This window comes from Stenella coeruleoalba (assembly GCF_951394435.1).
Source record: "Stenella coeruleoalba genome assembly, chromosome: 17".
Classification (NCBI taxonomy): Eukaryota; Metazoa; Chordata; class Mammalia; order Artiodactyla; family Delphinidae; genus Stenella; species Stenella coeruleoalba.
Window position 1 is genome coordinate 77,365,298 of NC_137163.1, and position 12,610 is coordinate 77,377,907.

The window sequence follows — 12,610 nt, forward strand, 5'->3', positions numbered from 1 at the left end:
GCCCCCACTTGCCACAACTAGAGAAAGCCCACGCACAGCAACGAAGACCCAACGCAGCCATAAATAAATAAAAATTTATAAAAACAAAGAAACACTTTAAAAATAAATAAATAAAACATTACTGGTAGAAATCCAAGATTACCTAAAAATTCACACTAGTTCTTGGATCAGAAGACTCAGTTGTCAGACGTCCTCAAATTGGTCTGTAGCTTCATGAGAATCTCACTGAAAATCCCAATAGCCTTTTTATTTTGGAGAAATCAGCACCAACTTAACATTTTTGAGAGCCCACAAAATTATCAGCACTCAGATCCAGTATAAGAATGATTGGGGAAAAAATAAAAGAGTATGAATAAGACCCCCAAACTTCAAGCATTCTGGCTATCATATAATTAAAGTGGAGATTTTGTTGTTTTGTTTTTGTTTTTAAGATCTTTGTTCACTAGCTTCCCCTTCCCTTACACTGGACTCCCTAAGGATTGTTAAAAAACAAAACTCAACAGAATAAATAAAAAAATCTAATTGGCTTTATGCAACGATTCATGAATGGGGCAGCACCCCATCCAGCAAGTAGAGAGGAGCTCCGGGGAGCCGCACAAACAGAAGACTTTTAAAGGCAGAAAGAGGGTGGCAACGAGGAAAGAGCAGATTACTTCATTTTTCTTTGGGGGATGGAAGGGGTCTAGACAGGCTGATTAACTCACTAGCGCCGACTAGGAAATTCCAGACTGACTTTAAGATTACATCCTGCCAGAGATTGAAACTGGAATAAGTTTAGGTAGTAAGTTTCAGTTTGGGGATGATGTGGGCTTAGCACAAGTGACTCCATTTTGGGCCTGTTATCCTCCTTTTAACAGACTGTATATATCCTCTAAGTTTCTCCACTAGATTGTGACAACTAAAAACTGTCGTTTGACACCTGGTTCTACAAGGGTGAAGTCAGTAGCCGCTGCAGTCGCTGACCTTCAACACCTCCAGAAAGGAGTTCAGGGCTGAGATCGGGATGAGGTACCCTGTGCTCTGGGGAAAACTGGCAGAACAGGACTTCGGATAATTAGATACTTGCAGGTGAAAATTTTTATGAACCCAAACTCTTGCATCTTCCCACATTCAGAAAAGCACTAAGACCATTAAATCTCTTCTGACTAGCAGCAACCTTCTAGGGAGACACGTGCTTGACTGCATGCACACTTGGACCAAAATCATCTACCCACTGACCTCGCCCCCCGCCCAAACTTTTCAGAGCACGTCCTCAGCGCTGAGAGGAGGTGTCCCAGGGCATAGCCCTCAGTGAGTCCCCAAATAAAACGGAACCACAGCTCTCACTGTGTGTTTTCTCCAGTGGTCAACTGTAACCCTCCGAAGGTCAGGGCATTTTGCCTTTAGGTGTGTCCATCTCCGCCCCTCCCAGATCCTACCAGGTATTTGATGGGCATCGGGCCACCGCTGTAGAATGGGGTCATGTGTTCTGGGGCCTAAATCAGTAGGACCTCCAGAGCCACCAATCAGCAAATTGTGGAAACTCGGTGACAACTGAGTGCTTCCCTCTCCAGTTGCAGTTCAAAGGAGGCGAGGCGCGGGCCCCCAAACTACACACCTGTGCAGCCCCCAGTGGAAATACCGCAGAAGCGGCTCCCCAACTCCAGTCCTTCCCGACCTTTGCAAGTGAGTGGGGTCGGGAGTGACCGCGCGGCCCCGCCCCCCAGACCGGCCGCCCGCACTGAGCACGCGCGGCCCGCGGGCGGGAGGTCAGCTCGGGCCGCCCTCTGCCGCGGCCAACGCGGCGTCGGGCGGCCGGGCACTGTGACGCGCGGGGCGACCGGCGGGGCGGGGCGGGGCGGGGGACGGTACGGCGAGGCGCGGCGCGGCGCGGCGCGGCGTGGGCGCGCACGCGCCTGAGCGCGCGCCCGTGGGCGGGCCGGACTCGGCGCTTGCACCCCCTTGGGCAGCGGCTAGGCGCCCGCTCCGCCTTCCGCTTCCGACGCGCGGTCGGTGGAGCCGGTGTATGTGCGGCAATAACATGTCGGCTCCGCTGCCCGCCATCGTGCCCGCCGTCCGGAAGGCCACCGCCGTGGTGAGTGCGGCGCTGGGGGCCTCGCGAGGGGTCGCGTCGCGGGCCGGTGGGCGGCGGGCCGGGGCTGGGACGGGGCGTGCGGTCCGGGGGGTCGGGCGCGGTGGTGGGCGCCGCCCGGCCGGGCTGTGTGCGGAGGGGGCGGGGTCGCGGCGGGCGGGCGGGCGGCACCGAGGCCCAGCGCCCCCGGCCCTGCATCCCCCGGGCCCTGCGCGCGGATCCGCCCCGGGACCCCGGAGGCACCCGCTTGAGTGGACGGCGCCCCAACTCCAGGTGGCTCTGGAGCACGTTGCTGCCTTGTCTGTGCATGAGGTAGATGCCTTGATTGTGTCACCTTGCACCCCTGTCCTCAGTTAAAGAAGTTTGAAGATTTAGTGTCCTTTACGATCAGAGGTGCTGTTCCTTAGGAAACTTGTGCGTGAGGATCTCAAACTTACTTTTAGCCGCCGGAAAGCTCCCTTTTGGGATGGAGAAATTATACTGTACGCGTGAGAACTTTCATGGTTTGACCCTAAAGAGACAAAACGATTTTTCTTGGAATGTGATCATTTGCCCAGAAGCCTGTCTAACTGGGACCTCTTTAAGTGCTAAAATCCCACGTTAATTATCTTAGGAAATGCACCGAGAGACGTTAAGTGCTTTTGCCCCTTACGCGAGGTCTGTAGAGATTGATTAACTTGCTGAAGGTAGTGTTCTGTGATTCCGGCCTCCACCTTAACTGGGGCTCTAGAGTGTGTAACATTCCGCTGGGTTTATTTAGGCATTGCTTACTCATTGTTCCTCTTCCGTTCTAGGTGATTTTCCTTCATGGATTGGGAGACACAGGGTAGGTACCATTGTTAGTACCCTAATGAAACGGGTCATGCAACTCTACACGAGCAAAGAATTCTAGGATTGTATAAAAATAGACTGATAGTCATATTTCGTACAGTCCAGTCATGAGATAGAATCCTTTCTTTTTTTGAAAACCCCCAGAATTTTCCCCTCATCCTCTTATTTTGTCATTCTTCACCTCCTCTGTCTGGAACATATTAAAACTGCAAACTCCTCCTTGAGTTGCCGTGTGTAGTGGATACCAGAGATGGGAGGTATGTTTGTAGAGATGCAAGTGACAGCTTTCCAGAGGAGGTAAAATTTCAGGGCAGGTTGAGAAGAACTAGTTGATTTTGATAAGTGAGATAATAGCAATGTGAACATTCTGAATGAGAGCTCCGATGTTCCCTTAAAAGAAAAAAATCAGTTGAAGGGCAGGGAATGCAGCTCAAAGATTTGTTTGGAGGCTTATCAAACACATTCTGTTGTGCTAACTGTAGCCACATGGTTTATCTTTCACTCAGTCTCTTTCTATATTGAGAGCTTTTTAAAATTTAAATCAGTGGTTATCTGTTTGAAACTTCGATCAAATTATTGTTATAACATTGTTACAAAATTGAAGAATTAGAGGAAAAGTGAAGATACATTTTGATAAGATAGCCAAGAAACTATTAAATCTTTGCAAGGAGGCACTGGGCCAGATTAATTCTTGAAAGTGATTCCTAATATCCTTTTATGCCTCCCAAGTAGAGGTACATGACACATGCCTTGCATGGAGTTATGGGAAAGGTTATAGGACTGTTTCTGGCCATCAGATAGTCCTATGAAAAGGACAGACTTACTTTACTATTTATTTATTTTTCTAAACAGAGGTTTTAGAGGAGCTCTGTTTTATCACCAAACCCTTCTTGATGCTGAGACCCAGGGAGGATCTAGTTCACCTGTAACTTTCCCAATAAAGAGAGCTTCAGGGTCTGAAGAATCAGTCCAGGGGGTAAAATCTTCAGTTGTAGAAAGATTCTCTGTGGACCCCAGTTTAGCCAGATTCTTTAGACCAAAGTTAAGAGTGAAAGTGATGAAAAAAATGAACAATGTGAGATTAAAAACACCAAGAGCAGCCATGACATCTTGACTAAGAATTAAGTTTATATAAAGAAGTAGAGGTCTCCAGTTCTGACAGTATTTACTTTGGGGGAGGGCACGAAAGAAAGCTGACGCTAGATTGCTTCCATGAGCACATGACGAAATTCAGAACCAGCCGATCTGACAAGTGGCAATTCAATGTTTGAGTTACTTTTTGGAGGACTAAAGTTCTTTTGTCAGGTTACCGTAGAGGATGATAGGGATTAAGCGACTCAGCTATGGAAATGGGCAGCTTTGCCTTTCTTGGTTAAGGTTCTTTTTTGCAGGACCAGCCAAGGTGTGTGCTGTCTGGGAACTTGGGTCTTGCAGTCTGTGTTCTCATGAAAAGTCTCTGATGGCCAAATAAGATTGGGGAACCCTGTATAATTCTATATTTTCTCAATTCTAATATGTCATTTCCCCCACATTTTTATGTTACTGAGATGGGTATTCATCTTACGATATGTGTGTTTATTGTGGTGGTGATTTTTTTTTTTTTATAAAAGGCTTTTTTTCAGTGGTGCCACTTAGATTATATCTTAGTGTCTAGGAAATATGATACGGCATAGTCTCCTCTAGAAGATTTACTGGGTATGCACTAGCATGTTTAAAGCTCTGGAAAGTTCTGCAGGAAACACATCTGACCACAAAATTGTTTCTATGCATAACATGTATAATAAAATGTGTTAGTTCAAACTATATTGCCTAAGATCAGTTTTCCTTCCAAAATAAAAACAGCTTGTCTTATGATTATGAAAATGTTACATTTGTCTTATAAAAAAATTCAAATACAAATATGCTTGAGAAGAGAGTGAAAAACAGTTGAACAACCCAGAGATACATATTTATTTTTGATAGCATTTTAAAAGTGTTTTATTTTGAAATGCTTTCAAATTTATAGAAGGGTTGCAAGAATAAAACAGATTCCTTAAAACCTTCTACTCAGATTCACTGATCTCTATCGAATATGTTACTGTGTTTGCCAAAACTTGGGAGAATAAATTGCCGATGCCATGATTCTTTATTTCCAGACTTCAACATGTATCTCCTAAGAACAAGCAGCGTCTCTTACATAACCACAGAAAATTACCAAATTCAGGAGATTCAGCGCCATTTAACATTGTTATCCGGTCTAGTCTGTCGTCTAACAGACCTTGGCAGCTGCCCCAGTCGTGTCCTTTGCAGTAATCCTGTCCGCCTGCACTTCCATCCCAGCCGCACTGCGCTGAGCTGCTGCAGCTCTTCAGTCTCTTTTAATCTGGAACAGTCCCTCGGCTCTTCTTTGGCGTTCGTGACATGGACGTTTCTGCAGGGATCAGGCTGGTCCCTCCATTTAGGTTTATTTGACATTTCCTCACGATGACGTTCAGCTTGTGCATTTTTGGTACGAACACCATGTACATGGTACGGCCTGTTCATTGCATCACGTCAGGAGGCACGTGGGACGGTCCGTCCCATTACTGATGCCGACCTGGATCACGCGATAAAGGTGGTCTCTTTCTTCCTCTGGGTCTCTCTACGGCACCTACTCTCCCTGTGTAGGTAGAGTGAGTCGTGGGGAGATGCAAATCGTACATCAGACTTTCACCTGATATTTTTCGCGTCTGTGGATGATTCTTGCTGGAGTAGGTTGTTACTGTGATGTGATTTTCTAATCCTGCCACTCCTTTGATGTCTGTTAGCTTGCCCCTCCCCACTTGTGTAGTTTGGACTCACAGATTTACTTCGAGGGTTACATTCCCTCGTTGTGTTGTCATGTAAAATTTTTAACTACTTCTTTTAAAATAACTTCAAATTTACATGAAGGTTGCAGAAATAGTATTTAGAGGTCCTTCTACCTGTCACTCAGATTACGCAGTTGTTAACATTTCTCACACGCTTGAGAATAAGTTGCAGATATGTTGCCTCATGACTCCATAGAGCTTCAGTGTGTATTTTGTAAGTACAAGGACATGGCCACCTAGCCATGGTATAACCATCAATCAGGCCGTTAACACTGATCTGTAGCTACCATCACATCCACCAGCCCCACTTGCCTTTCCCTGGGTTGACCCAGTGGTGTCCTTTCTGGGTCCAGGATCTCAAGTTAGATTGAGCTGTCACGTCTCCTGAGGCTCCTTCAGTCCTGAGCAGTCCATTTTCTTGTCTTTGGTGACCTTGACACTCTTCCCCTGTGGGCCAGTTCCTAGGTAGGATGTCCCTCAGTTTGGGTTTATGTGACGTCTCCCTTTCGGCAGGGACATCGCAGAGGTTGCTGTGGTGGTCCTGGGACCACACTGTGTTGATTTTTGTGCCTTTGCTGATGATACTGTGTTGCATTATCTGGTTAAGGTAGTGTCTGCCAGGTTTCTCCACAGTAAAATTAATAAATATAATTGCACTTAAAAAGTGTTTTGTGGGGAGATACTTGGATTTTATGAAAATATCTGTTTCTCACCAATTTTTCACCTGTGGATTTAACACCCATTAACGATTGCTGTCTGGATCTGTTATTGCTCTTTTAAAAAGTCCCTTCATTTGGTATTTATTTGTTGGCAGTCTACAGTATTATTTTCAATCCTCTCCTTATTTGACCTCTCAGTAAGATCTGACCCACTTAACCACTTCTGCCTTTGAAACTTTGTTTTGTAAACTTTTACAATCTGGCCTAGAAAAATCTCACACAGATGGGCGATACAGACCAGCGAAGCCTGGAATATACGGAGGGGAGGGAGGGGTTTCCATGAAGAGGGCCTGGCTTTCTCCTTCCCCGCTCCCCTTCGTCAGAGCTGTGCTTTCCGGTGTCACGGTCAGCTGTGAGGGGAGGGGGTGTTCCCACGCAAGAAGCATGACTATGGGTGGGGCACCTGGGGGGGAGGCAGGTCCCAACCTGCACTGCTGGCCCAGAGTTGCCAGAGCTGAAGCCAGCTTTCTCGCGGAATTACGGATACGGGAAGGGGGACCGACTAGGAAAAAGCCTGTGGTGTTGGGCTGGAATCGAGGAACCAGTGTACTCAGACTTTTTAACAAGTTCCCAGACGGCAACACGTTTTCGAAAACCACTGGACTGAATGAACTGTTTGAGGCCACACTTCTAGATAGAGACAGAGTTGGGGCTAGAACCCAAAACTCCTACTCGTTTATTATTTACTAAAGTATTTTCCTTTGTTGCTTGTGCTTTTGTCTTCACGTCTAAAAAACCATTGCCACGTCCAAGGTCACAAAGATTTTCGCATGTTTTCTTCTAGGAGTTTTATAGTTTGATCTCCTACGTTTAGGTCTTTGCTATATTCTGAGTTAATTTTTGTACATGGTGTGAGGTAGGAGTCTAACTTCATCCTGTTGCACGTGGGTTTCCACTTATTCCAGTTACTTTTGTTGAAAAGACTATTCCTTCCCCATTGATTTGTTTTGGCACCCTGTTCAGAAATAAACTGACCATAAATGTGAGGGTTTATTTCTGTATTCTCAAATCTATTTCATTGATTTGTATGTCTTTTCAGTGTCACAATCTTTATTACTGTTGCTTTGTAGTAACTTGAAATTGGGAAGTGTGAGTCCTCCAACAATACTTTTTTTTCAAGATCGGCTGTTCTGGGTCTCTTGAGTGTCCAAATGAATTTAGAGTTAGCTTGTCAGTTTCTGCAAAGCCAGCTGTGATTCTCGTAGAGATTGCATTGACTGTGGATCCATTTGGAGAGCACTTCCATCTTAAGAATATTAAGTCTTCCAGAATGCAGGATGTCCATTATATAGATCTTCTTTCATTTCTTTCAACATGTTTTGTACTTTTCACACTAAAGTCTCACATACACACACACACGAACCCACATGGAAACACACATATGCACATGCATGCACCCATATATAACTTCTAGAATAGTGCCTGACTCAGTGCAGTGTTACATAAGTGTTAATGTTCATAATGTTATTAAGTTTTCTGTATTTCCTTAACACTTTGGGGGAAGGTGGATTAAAATAGAGAAGTAGTTAATAGAAAAGCATTTAACATTTATTTCAAAACTATTTAATCCAAAAAGGTCTTAAGTTACCTTTATTTTACCCTCTAATAGAGGTAAAATGTGGAAAGTATCAGGTGTAATGTCAAGTGTAAAGACACAGGGAGCTGTATGTATGTATAGTATCATTCCATTCTTGTGAAATCCGTATCTATTTCTCAAGTGATATGCATGGAAAAAGTTGGAAGGAAATACGTAGAAAGATTAACTGTTTATTTCTGGCCAGAAGGATTTTGATGACGCCTCATATTCTGTTTTGACCATATATATGTACATATACGCATAAGGAGAGAACGTTAATTAAAGTTACTTTTTCAACTTCTTTTCTTTTTTTGGCTGCGTTGGGTCTTCGTTGCTGTGCGCGGGCTTTCTCTAGTTGTTGCGAGCGGGGGCTACTCTTCGTTGCGGTGTGTGGGTTTCTCATTGCGGTGGCTTCTCTTGTTGTGGAGCACGGGCTCCAGGCGTGCCGGGCTTCAGTAGTTGTGGCACGTGGGCTCAGTAGTTGTGGCTCGCGGGCTCTAGAGCACAGGCTCAGAAGTTGTGGCGCACGGGCTTAGTTCCGTGGCATGTGGGATCTTCCCGGACCAGGGCTTGAACCCGTGTCCCCTGCATTGGCAGGTGGATTCTTAACCACTGCGCCACCAGGGAAGTCCCATAGGTTGTTATTTTTAATGGTGTAGTAAGCATGGAGAAATATCAGACAGCTGCTTTACTTTACTCCTCTGAGAATTTTTTCTTCATATAAAATGAATTATATCATGTCTTGCCTACTTTGTTAGGCACATTGTTGGGAGGTTATAAAGAGATTAAAAAATGTATTTTATAAATTATAAAGCCCAGTGAAGTATATGCAAGAGAAAACACTGCTCTTCAGGAATCACGAGAGATCATTTTTATCCGCAGGTGAAGCTGAAATCATAAGCTTTGGGTTGTTTCTAGATTGGTGGTGGTCTTTTAAGGGGTTGAAATTTACCCTCACAGATTTACTCTTCTGTTATTAACTTACTGGAATTTAAAGCAGTATCTAATGGCGTTATTCATGTGGTTTCTCCACCAGGCATGGGTGGGCAGAAGCCTTTGCAGGTATCAGAAGCGCCCACATCAAGTACATCTGCCCGCACGCGTAAGTGTTTTCAGTTTTCAGGCTTGGGATTCAGAGTCTGGAGAGGAACAATCGTGATAGCTTTACTTTTCCAGCAAAGCATTTGAATATAATTAATTTTTATCTTTTAAATGTTCAGCTTCAAAATAAAGATTAGTAAGTTCTGTGAAACTAAAATGTGTCCTAGTTACGTTGAATTTTTTTCTTATCCTTTTTGTTGAGAAATTTAAAATAATGCTCTCTTGGAGATCAGTTGAACTCACAGCCAGAAAAATTTTTGTAGACATACAAGTGCTGTTAAGTTCTCAGGACATCCATGAGCTGTCTCTGAAGGGGATTTACCTGTCAGGTTTGGGAGAAATCTCCACTACCTTGAAAACACGCCTAAATTTGATCAGTTCGAGGCAATGTGATGCAGCGTGGAAAGAGCACAGACTCTGGAGACTGTGAGGTTTGGTTTTGAATTCTGAAGACATTTGTCGGTGTCAGAAAGAAACTAGTAAGTTTTGAGCAAACTCAGAAAATCACTAAGATGAGCAAGTCTTAGGTCAAAGTGTGCTGAGAAGCAGTAGCCATGAAGAAACAGGTGGGGTGAGATACATGCTGATAGCTTAGTAATTCATCCTCAGAAGTGGTCGTAGCAGCAGAGTCGATAAATGTGAAAGAGGAAAAATACGAGATTATGTAAGAAAACATCCCCCCTCTTTTTATCCTGAAAGGGTTGCGGTGTCCTCATTAATCTGACTCATGCCAGAGACAGAATTCTTTTTTTTTTGTCTTTATTGGAGTATAATTGCTTTAAAATGTTGTGTTAGTTTCTGCTTTATAACAAAGTGAATCAGCTATACATATACATATATCCCCATATCCCCTCCCTCTTGCGTCTCCCTCCCACCCTCCCTATCCCACCCCTCTAGGCGGACACAAAGCACCGAGCTGATCTCCCTGTGCTATGCGGCTGCTTTCCACTAGCTATCTATTTTACATTTGGTGGTGTATATATGTCCATGCCACTCTCTCACTGTGTCCCAGCCTCCCCTTCCCACCTGTGTCCTCAAGTCTGTTCTCTGTGTCTGCAAGACAGAATTCTTGATGGTGTTGGAATTTCTGCTACACTGTTATTGGCTCCAAGATTGAATTTAGTTTAAGGCTATTTCCCAACCTAGGGAAGTTTATGTTTTCGTGGAAATTTTGCTAAGATTTTGTGACCTCTAAGGTAAACTTGTTTCATGAGTCAGGAGGATGGTGGTGAGATGTAGTTAGAGTGTATTTGGTTTTCTTTCCTTTTGTACCTAGCTGCATTCAGGTTGTCCAGCAAGTTTTTCATCACAGAATTGAGTTGGGTATAATGGACACTTAGGCAAGACTTGTATTTCCCTTATTTATTTAGAGGTCTCTTAAACAAGCAGGTACATAGCTAAGAACTAGAAAATAAGCAAAAATGTAATTTGAGCCTATGGGAATTGATGTCACCATTCCTGTGCAGTAAGTTGCTTGTGTCCTTAGCCCCTTAGTCAGAGTCTCAGAAATTTCCATCTGTCTTGGTTACTGTTTTCCTTCTCGTGTCTGGTTTGAAAGTATCAAATAAAGATGTTGAAGAAGGAAGATGTTGTTTATTCGCCAAGCTTAGTCCATTCCAGCTGCGGCTCTGTCTTGAGAACCATTTGGAGGGTGTGGAGAACAGAATTGTGCAGGTGTACGTGCAGTGAAGCAGCTCATCTATTCAAATTGTAGCATTCAATTTTGTGAGAGCCTCAAGTAATCATCTTCAGTTGATGGAATTTATCAGGTTTTGTACTTTGGTATACTATACTTATTTTTCCTTTTCTTTTTCTTCCCCATGTAGACCAGTTATGCCTGTAACATTAAATATGAACATGGTCATGCCTTCTTGGTAAGTAAGACTTCACTTATTCAATAAGAACTTTTTACTTATACTTTTTTTTTTAATCAGAAGTGCTTTTGCATATAGCAATTTTTAATTAATTATTTTTAAGTTGCAAAGTTATATAAATTTAACCTTTATTTGACTATTTCAGGTTTTATATGTTAGATTTGGGGTAAATCTTAAGGAGCTGCACCAACAGGTAGAGAAACAGGAGAGAGTGGGTGGATAGAGATACCGCAGAGAGCACCTCTCACTGCTTGATAAACCTTTGTTGATTTCAGTACCCAAACGTGTTCGTGCGCCCGTGTGGCATCCACTCTGGTGAAGCCGTGGCCTCTCCACCTCCCACCTTCTCGCCTTCCTGGAGAGCTGGCCAGTTTTTAAGGAAAGCAATTCCTGCTGAGCCCTCTCGAGACATTCGTGATGTCAGGCGTTCCCTGTGTGCTTTACAGTCGGTTCTTTGTTCTCTGAGCCACTTACAGACCATGCTTTCTTCCTGCTGCTCTGAGATCTGCCGTCAGGTCTGTTCAAAACTGATGACTTTGACACCTGATTCCTATTTCCCTTTCCCCTCTAGCTCCTGCCACTGTCTTACCTTTCAGGTGACTATGGGATCCAATGTCAGTGACCCATTCACAAGCCTTGACCGGCTTGTCACTTCCTGGACTCTTCTCTTTCCGCTGACGTTTTCCTCTCTCAGCTTCAGGCACCCACAGCATCCCCTGGGTTTTGTCGTCTGGAACTGTTCCATCTCTGAAGGCACTTACTTCAGACCTGACTGTCAAGCGTAGTTGTTCCCCCTGGGAGTTTGCTCCCCCGTCTCTGCACTGCCTGTTGAGGCCTCCTGGGGACTCCAGCCTGTCGCCACCTTGTCCTCTGCTTGTTCCCACTCACCTCGAACCCACCCTGCACCTTCGTTTTTATCTGCTGGACATTGCTTGGCAACTTTTACAGGTTCCTGCCTCCCTTGACCTTTGATTCTTCCACCTCCCCGCTCTGGCACAATTCCTGTCCAGAAGCAAAGTTTCTACCTCACGTTGCTCGAGACCATAGTGGAAGCACCGAGCGGGTAGCGAGGTAGTCGGGGCCAAAGGAGGGCCCCCGCCTCCGGCTTGAGGTCGCTGCAGCGCGCGGTGACGGGTTTTGCAGAATGTGGATGGAGGTGGCCTGTGTGCAGTAGGTGTGGGCCGCGCGTGCGCAGGTGCCGTGGTGAAGTAGCTCTTTCCAGACGGCTGACTTACGATGCACTAGGAGGGAAGCGAGGGGCTGGAGTTTATTCCAAAGATCTTAGGGCTGTGGTTTGAGACTCCTGTCAGGTGTCAGGTTGGACTAGGTCATTCTCCAGGTGTTTCTACCTTAAAATTACATGGTACTGTGACTTTTTCATACAATCTGTATCTAGTTGGTGTGAGGGGAACTTACAGGATGTCACATTCACGCATTTAAGTTGACCGTTTGGCCTCCAGAGACAGTTTTTTTTGTTTTTAATATTTATTTATTTATTTTGGCCACGCCGGGTCTTAGTTGTGGCATGTGGAATCTTTTAGTTGCGGCATGCAGACTTCTTAGTTGTGGCAGGTGGGATCTAGTTCCCTGGCCAGGGATCGAACCCAGGC

The 12,610-nt window shown here is 44.8% G+C and overlaps 1 protein-coding gene across 4 annotated transcripts in view; it reads left to right on the top strand.

Annotated features, from left to right (window-relative positions):
• The first annotated feature begins 1,478 nt into the window (after window positions 1-1,478).
• Window positions 1,479-12,610, top strand: part of LOC307175887 (transcription elongation factor A protein 1) — a 61,248-nt gene continuing 50,116 nt past the window's right edge. For 2 of the 4 annotated variants that reach the window (XR_013824530.1, XR_013824531.1), the window contains exons 1-4: window positions 1,479-2,074; window positions 2,866-2,897; window positions 9,062-9,127; window positions 10,953-11,000. Coding sequence is in view for 2 of the 4 variants with exons in the window: in XM_079901558.1 (XP_079757684.1) it covers window positions 2,006-2,074; window positions 2,866-2,897; window positions 9,062-9,127; window positions 10,953-11,000 (215 nt within the window). In the remaining 2 variants the exon portion in view is untranslated. The remainder of the gene's footprint in view (window positions 2,075-2,865; window positions 2,898-9,061; window positions 9,128-10,952; window positions 11,001-12,610) is intronic. The other 2 variants (XM_079901558.1, XM_079901559.1) reach the window with 2 other exon arrangements.